A 14,458-nucleotide genomic window follows, 5' to 3' on the forward strand; every position below is an offset into this window, starting at 1 on the left:
CCTGCTACCTGCTGCACTCCATCCTCCTGATACCCCGCTACCTGCTGCACTGATTCCTCCTGCTCCCCTGTTACCTGCTGCACTCCATCCTCCTGCTACCTGCTGCACTCCATCCTCCTGGTGCCTCACCACCTGCTGCACTCCATTCTCATGATACCCTGCTACCTGCTACACTCCATATTCCTGCTGCACTGCATCCTCCTGCTCCCCTGCTACCTGCTGCACTCCATCCTCCTGCTCCCCTACTACCTGCTGCACTCCATCCTCCTGCTGCACTCCATCCTCCTGTTCCCTTGCTACCTGCTGCACTCCATCCTTCTGCTACCAGCTACCTGCTGCACTCCATCCTCCTGCTACCTGCTGCACTCAATCCTCCTGATCCCCTGCCTAATGATTCACTCTATCCCCCTGCTACCTGCTGCACTCCATCCTCCTGCACCCCTGCTACCTGCTGTACTCCATCCTCCTGGTACCCTGCTACCTGCTGCACTCCATCTTCCTGATCCCCTGCCTAATGCTGCACTCTATCCCCCTGCTCCCCTGCTACCTGCTGCACTCAAACCTCCTGGTCCTCTGCTACTGTACCTGTTACACTGCATCCTCTTGGTTCCCTGCTACCTGCTACACTACATACTCCTAATACCCTGCTACCTGCTGCACTCCATCCTCCTGCTCCCCTGCTGCACCCCATCCTCCTGGTCCCCTGCTACCTGCTGCACTCCATCCTCCTGCTATGTCATGATGTTATGCGTTATGCACACAGTGCTCCTCTCGAAAACATGTTGGACAACCACGATATATTTATGGGACCTAGGCAGGCACCATTACTCCTCCTTCTGCTTCTGTGCCCTAGCACCTGCCACAAGCACCATTACTCCTCCTTCTGCTTCTGTGCCCTAGCACCTGCCACAAGCACCATTACTCCTCCTCCTGCGTCTGTGCCCTAGCGCCTGCCACAAGCACCATTACTCCTCCTCCTGCATCTGTGCCCTAGCATCTGCCACAAGCACCATTACTCCACCTCCTGCTTCTGTGCCCTAGCACCTGCCACAAGCACCATTACTCCTCCTTCTGCTTCTGTGCCCTAGCACCTGCCACAAGCACCATTACTCCTCCTCCTGCGTCTGTGCCCTAGCGCCTGCCACAAGCACCATTACTCCTCCTTCTGCTTCTGTGCCCTAGCACCTGCCACAAGCACCATTACTCCTCCTCCTGCGTCTGTGCCCTAGCGCCTGCCACAAGCACCATTACTCCTCCTCCTGCATCTGTGCCCTAGCGCCTGCCACAAGCACCATTACTCCTCCTCCTGCATCTGTACCCTAGCATCTGCCACAAGCACCATTACTCCTCATCCTGCATCTGTGCCCTAGCGCCTGCCACAAGCACCATTACTCCACCTTCTGCTTCTGTGCCCTAGCATCTGCCACAATCACCCTTACTCCTCCTCCTGCGTCTGTGCCCTAGTGCCCGCCACAAGCACCATTACTCCTCCTCCTGCGTCTGTGCCCTAGCGCCTGCCACAAGCACCATTACTCCTCCTCCTGCGTCTGTGCCCTAGCGACTGCCACAAGCACCATTACTCCTCAGCCTGCATCTGTGCCCTAGCGCCTGCCACAAGCACCATTACTCCTCATCCTGCATCTGTGCCCTAGCGCCTGCCACAACCACCATTACTCCTCCTCCTGCATCTGTGCCCTAGCACCTGCCACAAGCACCATTACTCCACCTTCTGCTTCTGTGCCCTAGCGTCTGCCACAAGCACCATTACCCCTCCTGCATCTGTGCCCTAGTGCCTGCCACAAGCACCATTAGTCCTCCTCCTGCATCTGTGCCCTAGCACCTGCCACAAGCACCATTAGTCCTCCTCCTGCATCTGTGCCCTAGTACCTGCCACAAGCACCATTACTCCACCTTCTACTTCTGTGCCCTAGCATCTGCCATAATCACCATTACTCCTCCTCCTGCGTCTGTGCCCTAGTGCCCGCCACAAGCACCATTACTCCTCCTCCTGCGTCTGTGCCCTAGCGCCTGCCACAAGCACCATTACTCCTCCACCTGCGTCTGTGCCCTAGTACCTGCCACAAGCACCATTACTCCTCATCCTGCGTCTGTGCCCTAGCGCCTGCCACAAGCACCATTACTCCTCATCCTGCGTCTGTGCCCTAGTACCTGCCACAAGCACCATTACTCCTCATCCTGTGTCTGTGCCCTAGCGCCTGCCACAAGCACCATTACTCCTCCTCCTGCATCTGTGCCCTAGCGCCTGCCACAAGCACCATTACTCCTCCTCCTGTGTCTGTGCCCTAGCGCCTGCCACAAGCACCATTACTCCTCATCCTGCATCTGTGCGCTATCGCCTGCCACAAGCACCATTACTCCTCCTCCTGCATCTGTGCCCTAGCACCTGCCACAAGCACCATTGCTCCTCCTCCTGTGTCTGTGCCCTAGTGCCTGCCACAAGCACCATTACTCCACCTTCTGCTTCTGTGCCCTAGCGCCTGCCACAAGCACCATTACTCCTCCTCCTGCGTCTGTGCCCTAGTGCCCACCACAATCACCATTACTCCTCCTTCTGCTTCTGTGCCCTAGTGCCTGCCACAAGCACCATTACTCCACCTTCTGCTTCTGTGCCCTAGCGTCTACCACAATCACCATTACTCCTCCTCCTGCGTTTGTGCCCTAGAGCCTACCACAATCACCATTACTCCTCATCCTGCATCTGTGCCCTATCACCTGCCACAATCACCATTACTCCTCCTCCTGCTTCTGTGCCTTAGTGCCCGCAACAATGACTCTGCCACCATGTGCCTCTCACGGTCTTGCTTTTGTGTCCACAGATAGGCTGATGACAGTACGGCGAGGGGATAAAGTTCCCATCAGCATCCAGGAGCACATGGCCATTAATGTGTGCCCGGGACCCATCCGGCCCATCCAGCAGATATCGGACTACTTCCCCAGATATACACCGTGGCCTGAGGGCACTTTATCGCCAACAGGGCAGCCCCACAACCTCTCACCCTTGGACATACCACCACCCACAAATCCGGCGGATGACCCTGCTGACCTGGACAACTACGAGTCTGACGACGACAGTACGTACCTCTATTACTAATCAATAATCAGAGTGATAAATCAGTAATGGGGCAGAACACAGCTGCAGGTATAGAGCGGTGGCTGACACTGCCAGTTAGGGGAATTGGTTGTTACGGCATTATAAAGACTGAGGTTCTGGTTGCTTGGTTCAGGGTACTTATAACACAGCGTATAAGGGGCAGTAGTGTGGCTTATTAAGGGGATGATGTATCAAGACTTGGAGAGAGATAAAGTAGAGAACAATAAACTTATGTCAGTTATCTAGTTCAGCCTATGAAATTACAGTTACTGTAGGAGCTGATTGGTTGCTATGGGAAACTTCTCCATGGACCAGATGCACCAAGCTTCAGATGGTGGTAACGCCATACCTCCCAATTATACCGGTACTGTCCCATTTTTCGAATCCAGCCTGTAACATGAGAGTTAGCTGCTGATTGGCTGGTTGTTTATCACTCTCAACTAGGGTGGCCAATCCTGGGATTGGCGAGATCCTGGGATTTGGCCCCAAAATTGCCTGGATTTCAATCCCGGGACTGCTGTATCCAATCCCAGGATTTCGAGATTAGACTGCACCTGCTCAGACACTGCGCGTCTGTTCCCAACCCCGGTGTGCGGCACTGTGCAGCGAGACAGTCAGAGGCCGCATCCCTGCTCCCGGCTGCACCGCATGCTCTGTTGCTGCTGCCACCCGCCCACTTGGCCTCGCAGACACCGGGCTCCCCTGCACTGCTACTGTCTGCCCTGCATGTACGTAAATGGGCGGGGCAGCTGAGTTGGGAGGTCGGGGTATGCAGCGGGATTGGTGTCCCTACTCTCAATTGCTTTTTGAAGCCTGGTTCATCTAGCCCCAAGGCCTGCTAAATCTCCCCCTTGGAGTACTCCCATGACTGAGAGGGTTTTTTCAAAAGTTCTTTGGTAACGGCGTGTAAACTTTTGCAATAATGGACATTGATCTACGTACTGCATATGGGGCTGATTCAGAACTGATTGCTCATCTGCAAAGTCGCAGGGCCCAGCAATCCGAGAGCCGCTGCCCAGGCAGAGTGAAAGGATTGTGGCGCAAATCCTGGCCGGTCAGTACTTGGATCACATGTATGGGGGTATATATACAGAGGATCTTAGCCAGGGATATAAATATTTTAAACCATGCGCCGCCCCGCAGTAAAATCCTGATACTTATTTTAGAGCCGGTCGTACGCAAGTTGACGGACAGGATGTCACCGGCTTCTGTGGGTGGTAACTGGCTGTTTCCTGGGAGTGTCCGGGAAAACGCAGGTGTGCCCAGGTGTTTGAGGGGAAGTCATGTGATGTCAGCTCTTTACCCAATCAGCCTGTGTTCCTATTGCAGCAGACTGTGCACACTGGAAAATCATTGGCTTGTGAGCGGTTTGGGAGTGGGATTGCAGCTAATCGCAGCACTGTAAGCAATTCACAGGCTTGCACAGGGCGGGATGGCCCTCTGGCTGGGCGGCTTATACCAGATTACTGGGCGGCTTATACCAGATTCCGGTTGGAATTAGCCCATAAGCCGTGACATCCCCGGGATCCCCGTCGAACATGCAGTCACTGATGATATTATGTTCAGATGACAGCGGGATCGGTAACAACTGGAGGTAACGATACAGCGGGTATACACCAAGCGATATGCATGATGATATCATCAACAATAGCGTTATTGTACATATCGGTGGCATTTATGGCATAGTGGCCCTTATTCTGGTTGATTCGCATGGATGCAAATTCACATCCTTGCAAGTCACTCTAACCCCGCCTTGCGAATGATAAGGCGGCACCACCCATTGGCAAGTGGCTAGCGAATGGATGTTTTACATGAACATCCATTCACAGTCCCTGGGAACCTCCCCCTTCGTTTGATGGTCGCCGACCATCGAATGACGGTGAAGACGCACGCCTATGTAAGGGTGGTCCTGACCTGTAGAATTGCAGGGAATTGGGCGGGCAGCTGACCTCTGGTTATGCCAGCTGTCCGACCCCTGCCCGTGCATCATGGACACATTGGCATGTGTGCGCCCAGCGTTTTTTCGCATATGCTTAATCGCCCAGCCCGGCACCCCACGCCCCTCTCCACCCCCCGCTCGCACACACCCAGCGTATACACATGCACAAAAATGCTGCTGCACATACGCAAAACATCGGTCCCCGTGCGAATTGGTGGCCGCTGCAAATGTAAGGGCCAGTGTGTACCCTGATTAATGGAGTCAGGCAGCGGGATAGATAAATAGATAGATTTACATTCATGGTCATACCTCTCAACTTTTGCCGCCCAGCAGCCGGAACGGTGCTGCTGCGCGCCGAAGACGCATCGAAATTTGGCCTATACTCGTGGCTCCCCCGCGAGGCAATGCCCCCATTTTGCCGCTATGGGGGCATGACCCAGAGGCTCTGTGAGCCTCTAGCCATGCCCCCAGCCCCCTGGCTGCGGGAATAGACGCTGTGCGCATGCGCACAGCGTTTATTCCCCGCTGCTTAGCAGCTGACAGGGGGGACTCCCAACAGCCCCCCCACACCGCGGGACACTGCCGCCCGTGGGTGGGACAGCGGGACAGGCCCTGACAATCAGGACTGTCCCGCTAAAATCGGGACTGTTGAGAGGTATGTTCATGGTACATTGTACGATTTACTGGATGGAATTTGATATTTCCTTGGCTGCACAGTCTGTTTTTCTTTTCGATATAGAGAAAATGGGAGCACGCATAAAATTGAATGCGGAACGAAAGGGTTTTTAAAACCATTCGATTTTAATTCGATTTGATTTTGCTTCTGTCAAAATCTAAGCTTGTGTACACCTCTAAATAAATAGCTATATATGAGATAGATCGATATTAGATAGATAGATAAGCCCTGTACGCACGCTTAGATTTTTCCCTGTTTTCGATTCGATTTTGCTTCTAGAAGCAAAATCGAATCCATATCTGCATTCGAGTCGATGCGCGCTCCCGTTTTCTCAAAATCGAATAGAAAAATCTACTGTGCAGCCAAGGAAATCTCGAATTGGATCAAGTAACTCAAATGAGTACATTGTGCATACATTGTAAAATCGAAATCGAATCAAATGCAAAAGTACAGATCTAATGCCAAATCTAATCTGGCATTGAATCTAAAGCAAATCTAATGTAGGGTACACACCAGGGCGACCCGCTCACGATGCACATCGTGAGCGGGTCGTCAGTGTCTCGTCCGACCCGCTCACGGTGACGCGGGGGGGCACGACCCGCTCACGATGTGCACCGTGAGCGGGTCCGATCCGATGGCGACCCGCACCCGGCTGTATGGTCGTCATTGAGATCCTACCTGCAGCAGGTAGGATCTCAATAACGACCGACCGACCCGCGGGACCGCGCATCGGATCGGTATCGGTCCACAGCAGGTCAGAAAAGGGCCCAATCAGCACACAATCTACATCCAATTGGTCGGAATTGGATCTAGATTGAGGGGATCGGGCCCTAGTCGTCCTGGTGTGTACCCAGCATAAGAGTGTGTACAGGGCGATAGATAGATAGATAGATAGATAGATAGATAGATAGATAGATAGATAGATGGCGATATGAGATATGCTGGGTACAAACCTACAGATTTATCTGTCCAATCTATCTGGTGGCAACAAAAATCTGGATATGTATGGGAGAATATGAGACTCAACCATTTGCACCCAAAGGCTGGAAAACAAATAGTAGTCAATCAGATATATTGGTTAAAGTAATTTGATTTATCAAATTAAACCATACTTGCCGACTTTTGAGCTCTCCGGGAGAGGGCAGCCAGCTCTGTTAGGCAGGTGGGCGGGGCCATAGCTGGGAGTGAAAAAGAGCCGGTTCGGGGGTGTGGCCACACAGATGTTGCCCTGTTGGGGGGCGTGCATACAGCGTCACATAATTTTAGCCCCGTCCCCACCGTGCAATGCCGGTATTTCAAGCAATGCACTGCGGGGGGCGGGGCTAAAATGCTGCAAACGCGATGCCGCGATCGCATTAGCGTCATTTTACCAGCGGACCCCCCTGCCGAGGGACACATCGCGGGAGCTGGGGGGGATATGCAGGAGGGCTGCCCTTCTTTCCAGCGGGCCGGGAGGGGGACCCGATTTCTGGAACCCTCCCGGCCATTCCGGGAGGGTAGGCAACCCTGAAATAAACCAAACAATTATTTTAATCTGTTTACCAACATTTGGGAGCAAATGAATGATTGTTATTTTCTCTCATACATTTCCAGGTTTTTGTTCCCACCAGACAGATTTGACAGATAAATCTTTGTGTGTTTACCTAGCGATAGATAGATAGATATACAGATAGATAGATAGATAGATAGATAGATAGATAGATAGATAATCAGATAGATAGATAGATAGATAGATAGATATACAGATAGATAGATAATCAGATAGCTAGATAGATAGATAGATAGCTAGATAGATAGATAGATAGATAGATGATAGATAGATAGATAGATAGAAAGATAGATAATCAGATAGCTAGACAGACAGACAGACAGACAGATATACAGACAGACAGCGGTATATAGAGGATCAGGCACAATCCCATGCTGTGTACACTGTTCAGCGTCAGTGATGATAGTGAGGGGGGGGGGGTGACTGGGAGAGAAGAGGTCGCTTTCCGCCTGTACACTCTCTTCCTGCCGCTCCCGCCGCCCCCTCCTCTGCGTGTCTAACTCCGTTACCAGTCCCTAATCAGACGCTTTGTGCGTGTAATTGTGGTGTTGTGCAGTCACACACGTGACTTCCCCTCACATAATAAAGGAGTAACATGACTAATAGATGTTATACATATTCATCTACACAAGCCTTATTCACACACTGTGGGGTCTGTGATGAGGAGTCCGGGGGAAAACATCTGAGTATCGTATAGTCGCTCTGGTACATTATCGCTGCAGATGTCAAACTAAGGATCGCCATCGACTATTGATTGTTCAAATTAATCGATGGTTTCTGACCAATGTTGAATACTTTTGCCATTGATGGGGAGAACCAGATGTTTTCTCACCATCGATGATGCAGAAGCAATGATTTTTTACAAAGCACCGGGATACGGAGATTAGCTCCGCCCCCGAAACCTATAATCAACACTTGTTTATGTATATCTACATAATTTTCTCCAGGAAGCGGGTTCCTACTCGCCCGCGGTGCCATCTTTATCTGTGCCCTCTAGTGCACATGCACCATATATTGTTGGGCACACTTCTGTATGGGATCCACATTGCACCCCTCCCAGGATTCACCAGTTTGTTACTGTGGCTGCCTGGGCAGTACCTCTCTCCTTCTTAATTTGGCAACACCAACTGATACAGGAGACAGCAAAGACTCGAACACACCCCTGGCATCCTGCGCAGGAGTCCACACCAGTATACAGATTGCCAGCATCCTGGTAGGGAGGGTTAGGGGGGGGGGGGGGTTATTGAGAAAATGCGGGGATGGATAGTTATAGGTAAGGGGGGCAGGGGAAGGTTACAATACTTACTGGACCCCTGTATGGATTCCCTCTATTGTGATCTCATTAGAAGTCGCTGATTACAAGACGTGACCTCAGAGCATGCCATTTACACAGGTATTGCTGTATTTATTAGCATTGCACGGATGCGATGTACGCATTCTCTCAGTGAAGAACACATTTGGCTGCATCGACATCGTTGCGTCCTGCAGTATCTGATGATACTTTGTTGTTTTCTGACCATCTTTCAGGAAATGTTCTCTTCTGTTAAGGTCGAGCAGCCCTGACGCGGCGAGCTGGCATTTTACCTGCAGACAGGAGAACGTCTCGCTGAAAGCTTCTCTCCGTAAAACAGAGCTGGAATCCAATTCCAAAGCTATCACCAGATCAATCTGCATTACAATGTGATCCTACATGGTCAGTTTGACCAAAGACGAGGCACATTATACACAGTCAGGACTGACTGATCATCTCCATCACCGCTTGGGTGGGGTCATCTCCCAACCAAGACGTCTGCATCGGCACCATACCCCGATAGTCAGCGCTGCACTAGTTACTGACCCGATTATCTGTTATCAGGGCCTGTGTGCTGGTAGCTTAAGGTTGATTCCTAATGTGATTTAGGGCCTGATTCTCAGACAGGTGCAGTCCAGGTTTTCCTTGCATCTTTTACTACGGTCATGTATATAAACCTTAGGGCAACAATGCCCTTCCCTGTTGTACGTGTGAATGTGCAAGGACTAGGATGGATACCTACAGTGATTATAAACCATATTTGGCTATTTGCTTGTAGGCTGAGTCGGCAGGGGAGGGCCATACTGTAGCTATGGGTAACCGAGCCATTCTATCACCCAGGCAGAGTCGTAACTAGACCTTCTGGTGACCTGTGCCAGAAAGAGGATTGGTTGCACCCCCCTAGCCAAAATATGTCCCTTACGGGGAAAGGTTATGGCAATAGAATAGTAGCAATTCACATTACACCACATAGTAGTACCACTTATTCATATTATACCACACAGTAGTACTATTTATTCACATTACACCACACAGTAGTACTATTTATTCACATTACACTAGACAGTAGTGCCACTTATTCATATTATACTACATAGTAGTACCACTTATTCACATTACACCACACAGTAGTACTATTTATTCACATTACACCAGACAGTAGTACTATTTATTCACATTACACTAGACAGTAGTGCACGTATTCATATTATACTACATAGTTAGTAGTACTATTTATTCACATTACACCACACAGTAGTACTATTTATTAACATTACACCAGATAGTAGTGCCATTTATTCATATTACACCACATGGTAGTACCACTTATTCATATTACACCTCACAGTAGTACTCTTTATTTACATTACAGCATACAGTAGTACTATGTACTCACATTACACCAGACAGTAGTAGTACCACTTATTCATATTACACCACAGATTCATTTATTCACATTACACCACACAGTAGTACTATTTATAAATATTACACCAGAAAGTAGTGCCACTTATTCATATTACACCACAATGTAGTACTACTTATTCACATCACACCTCAGGTGTGCTGCTGCTGGTGGTGGTTTTGTTATTAAGCTGTTGCTAATCAACCTTGACTGGTTTCTCTGTGCAGCAGTCCACCTGCACTGGATATCTCATTAGCTGGTTACCCTTCATAAGGGATTCTGGATAGCTGCTCTCCTCCGGTGATACTTCCTGTTTAGCTTTCAGTGAGTGTTCAGCATTAGCTGCACACTGTTCTCCTCCTTGGTATACTTTCCTGCTTGAGCTCCTAGTGAGTGTCAGCATTAAGGGGCACACAGTGCAGTTCCCTTGTACACTTCCCAGTTTGAGCTCCAAGTTGTGGCCCAGCCTCATGTCTCCAGCAAACCTCCCAGTCTGGAATTCCCAGTCTGGAGTTTCTACACCTGCAGTTGAAATCCACTACAGCAAGCTGCATCTCCTGACACTTACTCAGGGTATCGTAAGTCCTGCTGGCCTTCTACACATTGCAGCTAGGTCCTCTGTTTATATACTGTTGTTTTATGTATAAGTTGCTTCTGGGTTTTTTATTTTATGTTTGCTCGCTTATTAGCGGCAAGGCTGCCTTTGGTTCTTATTTGCGACGAGATCACAAATGTTCTTTTGTATCAACAAGGTCAGTTCTGAGGCTCACTTATCACTGGTTCGTATCTGCGACAAGGTCACTATTCTTGTGTGTGCGATGAGGTCATTCTGGATTTTGTGTGTTTGGTTATTGCTAATTTTTCCTTCATTTTTCAGGTAGCCTTCAAGTGTTACTTAGTTAGTTTACCTCTTGTCTTCCCTTAGATTCCAATAGTGTTTCCCTGTAAGACCTGGCAGCACCGGAGTTAGGGCGGCCTTAATTCGCCCCTTCAAACGCGGCTGAATGCTCACCTCTATGCTCCTGGTTATCGTCAGTTACTCTTGTCAGTCTTGTGTCCCCTATTCAGTTTAGTTTGTTATTGTAATTTGTTAATTCTGATCATCCTTCAACTGCTCCAGGTACCTTATTGTTCTAGTTCCCTGTTCTATCCTTATAGAACAGGGGCTAATCATAATACCTGACAGTAGTGCCAATTATTCACATCACACCTGACAGTAGTGCCCCATATTCATATTACACCCCATGCAAAGAAAGTCTTTAAAAGTATATGCCTGCTTCTTTGCAGGTCTAGCAAATGTTCAAGCTTATCTTGACTACCATAGCTGTCTCACGTCTGTCTCTAATAGGTACAGTAAGGCACCTCCTGGTCTTCTCACATTCAAGGCTCAATGGCCAGGCTTCTTCTCATCAACATTTAACTCAGTCCTAAAGTTTGGTGGCTCAGGCCTTCTGGACCTCAGTAGCTTCCTAGCGTACTGATCTCTACACAGACAAAATCCTGCTCTGACAAGTTCCGCCACTGCCTTAAGCTATATCAGGAATCTAAATGTCACTGCAAGGAACCTCATTCCCTTTTGCCACACAGTTTGTTTTTTTGATACTTCAGTCCCTTCTTGCGCACTGTGACATTTAATGAGGACATCTCCATTGTCAAATTGCTGCCGACAGAAATGATCCTTTTGGAACATCCAACCTTGTTCAAGCAATTCACTGATTGTCTGCTGTTAATTATACAAGTCACTTTACATTACTAGCATGTCACTCTTCATGGCAGCCTGTAGTAACTGCTGTTTGTGTTTAGATATTTATGTCACACAAGGATCAGTGCATACTTGCCTACCCACCCACACTGGCTGGGAGTCTCTCCCGATTATCGGGTCCACATCCCGGTCCCCCTCATGGTCTTTGTCCCATTGAGTCTGTAGAATCTGGAGATATTACGCCACAAGGCTTCTCAGCCAGAGACTCTCTCTAATTCACAGTCTTCCTTCTACCACCAGAGGTGAAGCTGCGGTTTATACTTGTGCGCGCTCTGCATCTCTCCAATGTTGTTTCACACATTTATTTTAATTCTTCCACATCCCGCAGAAGATACACATGACTCTGACACAATCCATCTACCTCTCGTGTACTTGTTCTCCATGTCGCTCGCAGAAGGGGGGGGCAGGGGGTGTTTGCATGCAAAAATGCTGAGTGCACCCATAAAAACGTGGGGCGTCCCCATGCAAATGTGGGCGGGTACCTGCATATATCAAAGAAGTATTGTCCAGTCTTTGCGCTTCATCTAACAGGTTGCAGCTACTTAGAAACATGGGCGGGTACCTGCCTTCTGGGGGTGGGCGGCTGACATCACCGGACATCAGACGCCCGCCAAGTTCTCGGTGCCGGATGCCGCAAGTCTAAGTCAGCAGAGACTGACTTAAATTTGTGAGCACTGTAGAAATCAATCGATGGTCAGCGACCGTGGAATGATTTTGGGGCCTGCACGCTAGCCTGTGAATGGATGTGGATGCAAGTAAAATACCGCTGCTTAGCGAGCCAACCAGAATCAGGGCTGAAGTCACTGAGCAGATTGTTCCCAACTTGCTGATCTTTGTACAGCTGAAATTCTCTTTAAGTCACATATTTGTTCATAATAGGATGATAGTCTTCCTTCTGGGATTGGGCCTGATTCAAACCTGTTTGCTAGGCTGCGTATGCTGTGCCAGAGCGGAGGGTAAGGGGAGCAGAGTAGAGGGAGAGCGGAGGGAGAGTGGAGGGTAGGGGGAGCAGAGCGGAGGGAGAGTGGAGGGTAGGGGGAGCAGAGCGGAGGGAGAGCGGAGGCTAGGGCGAGCAGAGCGGAGGCAGAGCAGAGCATATGGTAGGGGAGCAGAGCGGAGGGTAGGGGGAGTAGAGCGGAGAGAGAGCGAAGGGTAAGGGGAGCAGCGTGGAGGGAGAGCGGAGGGTAGGGAGAGCAGAACGGAGGGAGAACCGAGGCTAGGGGGAGCAGAGCGGAGGGAGAGCAGAGCAGATGGTAGGGGAGTAGAGCAGAGGGAGACTGGAGCAGCGCAGAGGAAGAGAGGATGGTAGGGGGAGCAGAGCGGAGGGTAGAGGGAATAGAGCGGAGAGAGAGCGAAGGGTAAGGGGAGCAGCGTGGAGGGAGAGCGGAGATAGAGCGGAGGGTAAGGGGAGCAGAGCGGAGATAGAGCGGAGGGTAAGGGGAGCAGCATGGAGGGAGAGCGGAGGGTAGGGGGAGCAGAGCGGAGGGAGAGCTGTGGCTAGGGGGAGCAGAGCGGAGGGTAGGGGGAGCAGAGCGGAGAGAGAGCGGAGGGTAAGGGGAGCAGCATGGAGGGAGAGCGGAGGGTAAGGGGAGCAGCGTGGAGGGAGAGCAGTGGGTAGGGGGAGCAGAGCGGAGGGAGAGCAGAGGGTAGGGGGAGCAGAGCGGAGGGTAAGGGGAGCAGAGCGGAGGGTAGTAAGAGTGGATGGTTGGGGGAGCAGAGCGGAGATAGAGCGGAGGGTAGTGAGAGCGGAGGGTAGGGGGAGCAGAGCAGAGGGTAGTGAGAGCGGAGGGTAGTAAGAGAGGAGGGTTAGGGGAGCAGAGTGGAGGGAGAGTGGATGGTAGTGGGAGCAGAGCGGAGGGAGAGCGGATGGTAGGGGGAGCAGAGGATAGTGAGAGCGGAGGGTTGGGGGAGCAGAGCGGAGTGAGAGCAGAGGGTAGGGGAGCAGAGCAGAGGGTAGTGAGAGCGGAGGGTAGGGGGAGCAGAGGGTTGGGGGGAGCAGAGCGGAGGGAGAGCGGAGGGTAGAGGGAGCAGAGGGAGGGCAGATGGTAGGGGGAGCAGAGCGTAGGGAGAGAGGAGGGTAGAGGGAGCAGAGCAGAGGGAGGGTGGATGGTAGGGGGAGCAGAGCGGAGGGTAGGGGGAGCCTTGCTGACCGCCACCCGCATGTCTGTCACGCCCATGAAATGCTAGGCATTCCCATTTGTTAATTGGCCACCACCTCACTTCCCAGCACGTTGGGTGCGCATGCTTAATGAAAAAACATCGCCCCCGTGTTGTGAACGAATGGGCGCTTGCGAATGGACCTGAATAAATTCCTGAGGTAGATGCTTGAGCTTCCAGATAAACATTCATCTTCCATTAACACTTTCTCTGCTGTTACAATGGAAACACTTTGCTCTTTGCTTTGCAGAACATGTCCCCATTTGCCGTGTCGCACATTTCTCCTCGAGGACGCGTCTGTTCCTCCCACCGGCAATTTCACACATTTGCATAACTTTTAGCAAACTTTGTATCAGGTCCGTGCAGACAGGCATCCAATTATCCGCATACAGACTTCAGCAGAAAATGCGCTCTGCTGTATTAACCCCGTCCCCGCTGCAGTCATGTGACCAACGCTTCTGAACGAAACGTGTTATTTCTCCCCATGGATATAAGCGAGCACCGGAACACTCGTGACTCTGGTAAACTGTGCAGCCCCCAAATGGGGACTATTTTTTGTTTAAACAG

At 50.7% G+C, this 14,458-nt stretch overlaps 1 protein-coding gene across 2 annotated transcripts in view; it reads left to right on the forward strand.

The window, feature by feature from the left end:
* DOC2A (double C2 domain alpha) overlaps nt 1–14,458 on the forward strand; it is a 132,999-nt gene that overhangs the window by 56,075 nt on the left and 62,466 nt on the right. For both annotated transcript variants that reach the window (XM_083152386.1, XM_083152387.1), the window contains one exon: nt 2,838–3,092. In XM_083152386.1, the coding sequence (XP_083008512.1) occupies nt 2,838–3,092 (255 nt within the window). The remainder of the gene's footprint in view (nt 1–2,837; nt 3,093–14,458) is intronic.

Source organism: Crinia signifera, chromosome 7 (genome assembly GCF_055691185.1).
Source record: "Crinia signifera chromosome 7, ASM5569118v1, whole genome shotgun sequence".
Lineage (NCBI taxonomy): Eukaryota > Metazoa > Chordata > Amphibia > Anura > Myobatrachidae > Crinia > Crinia signifera.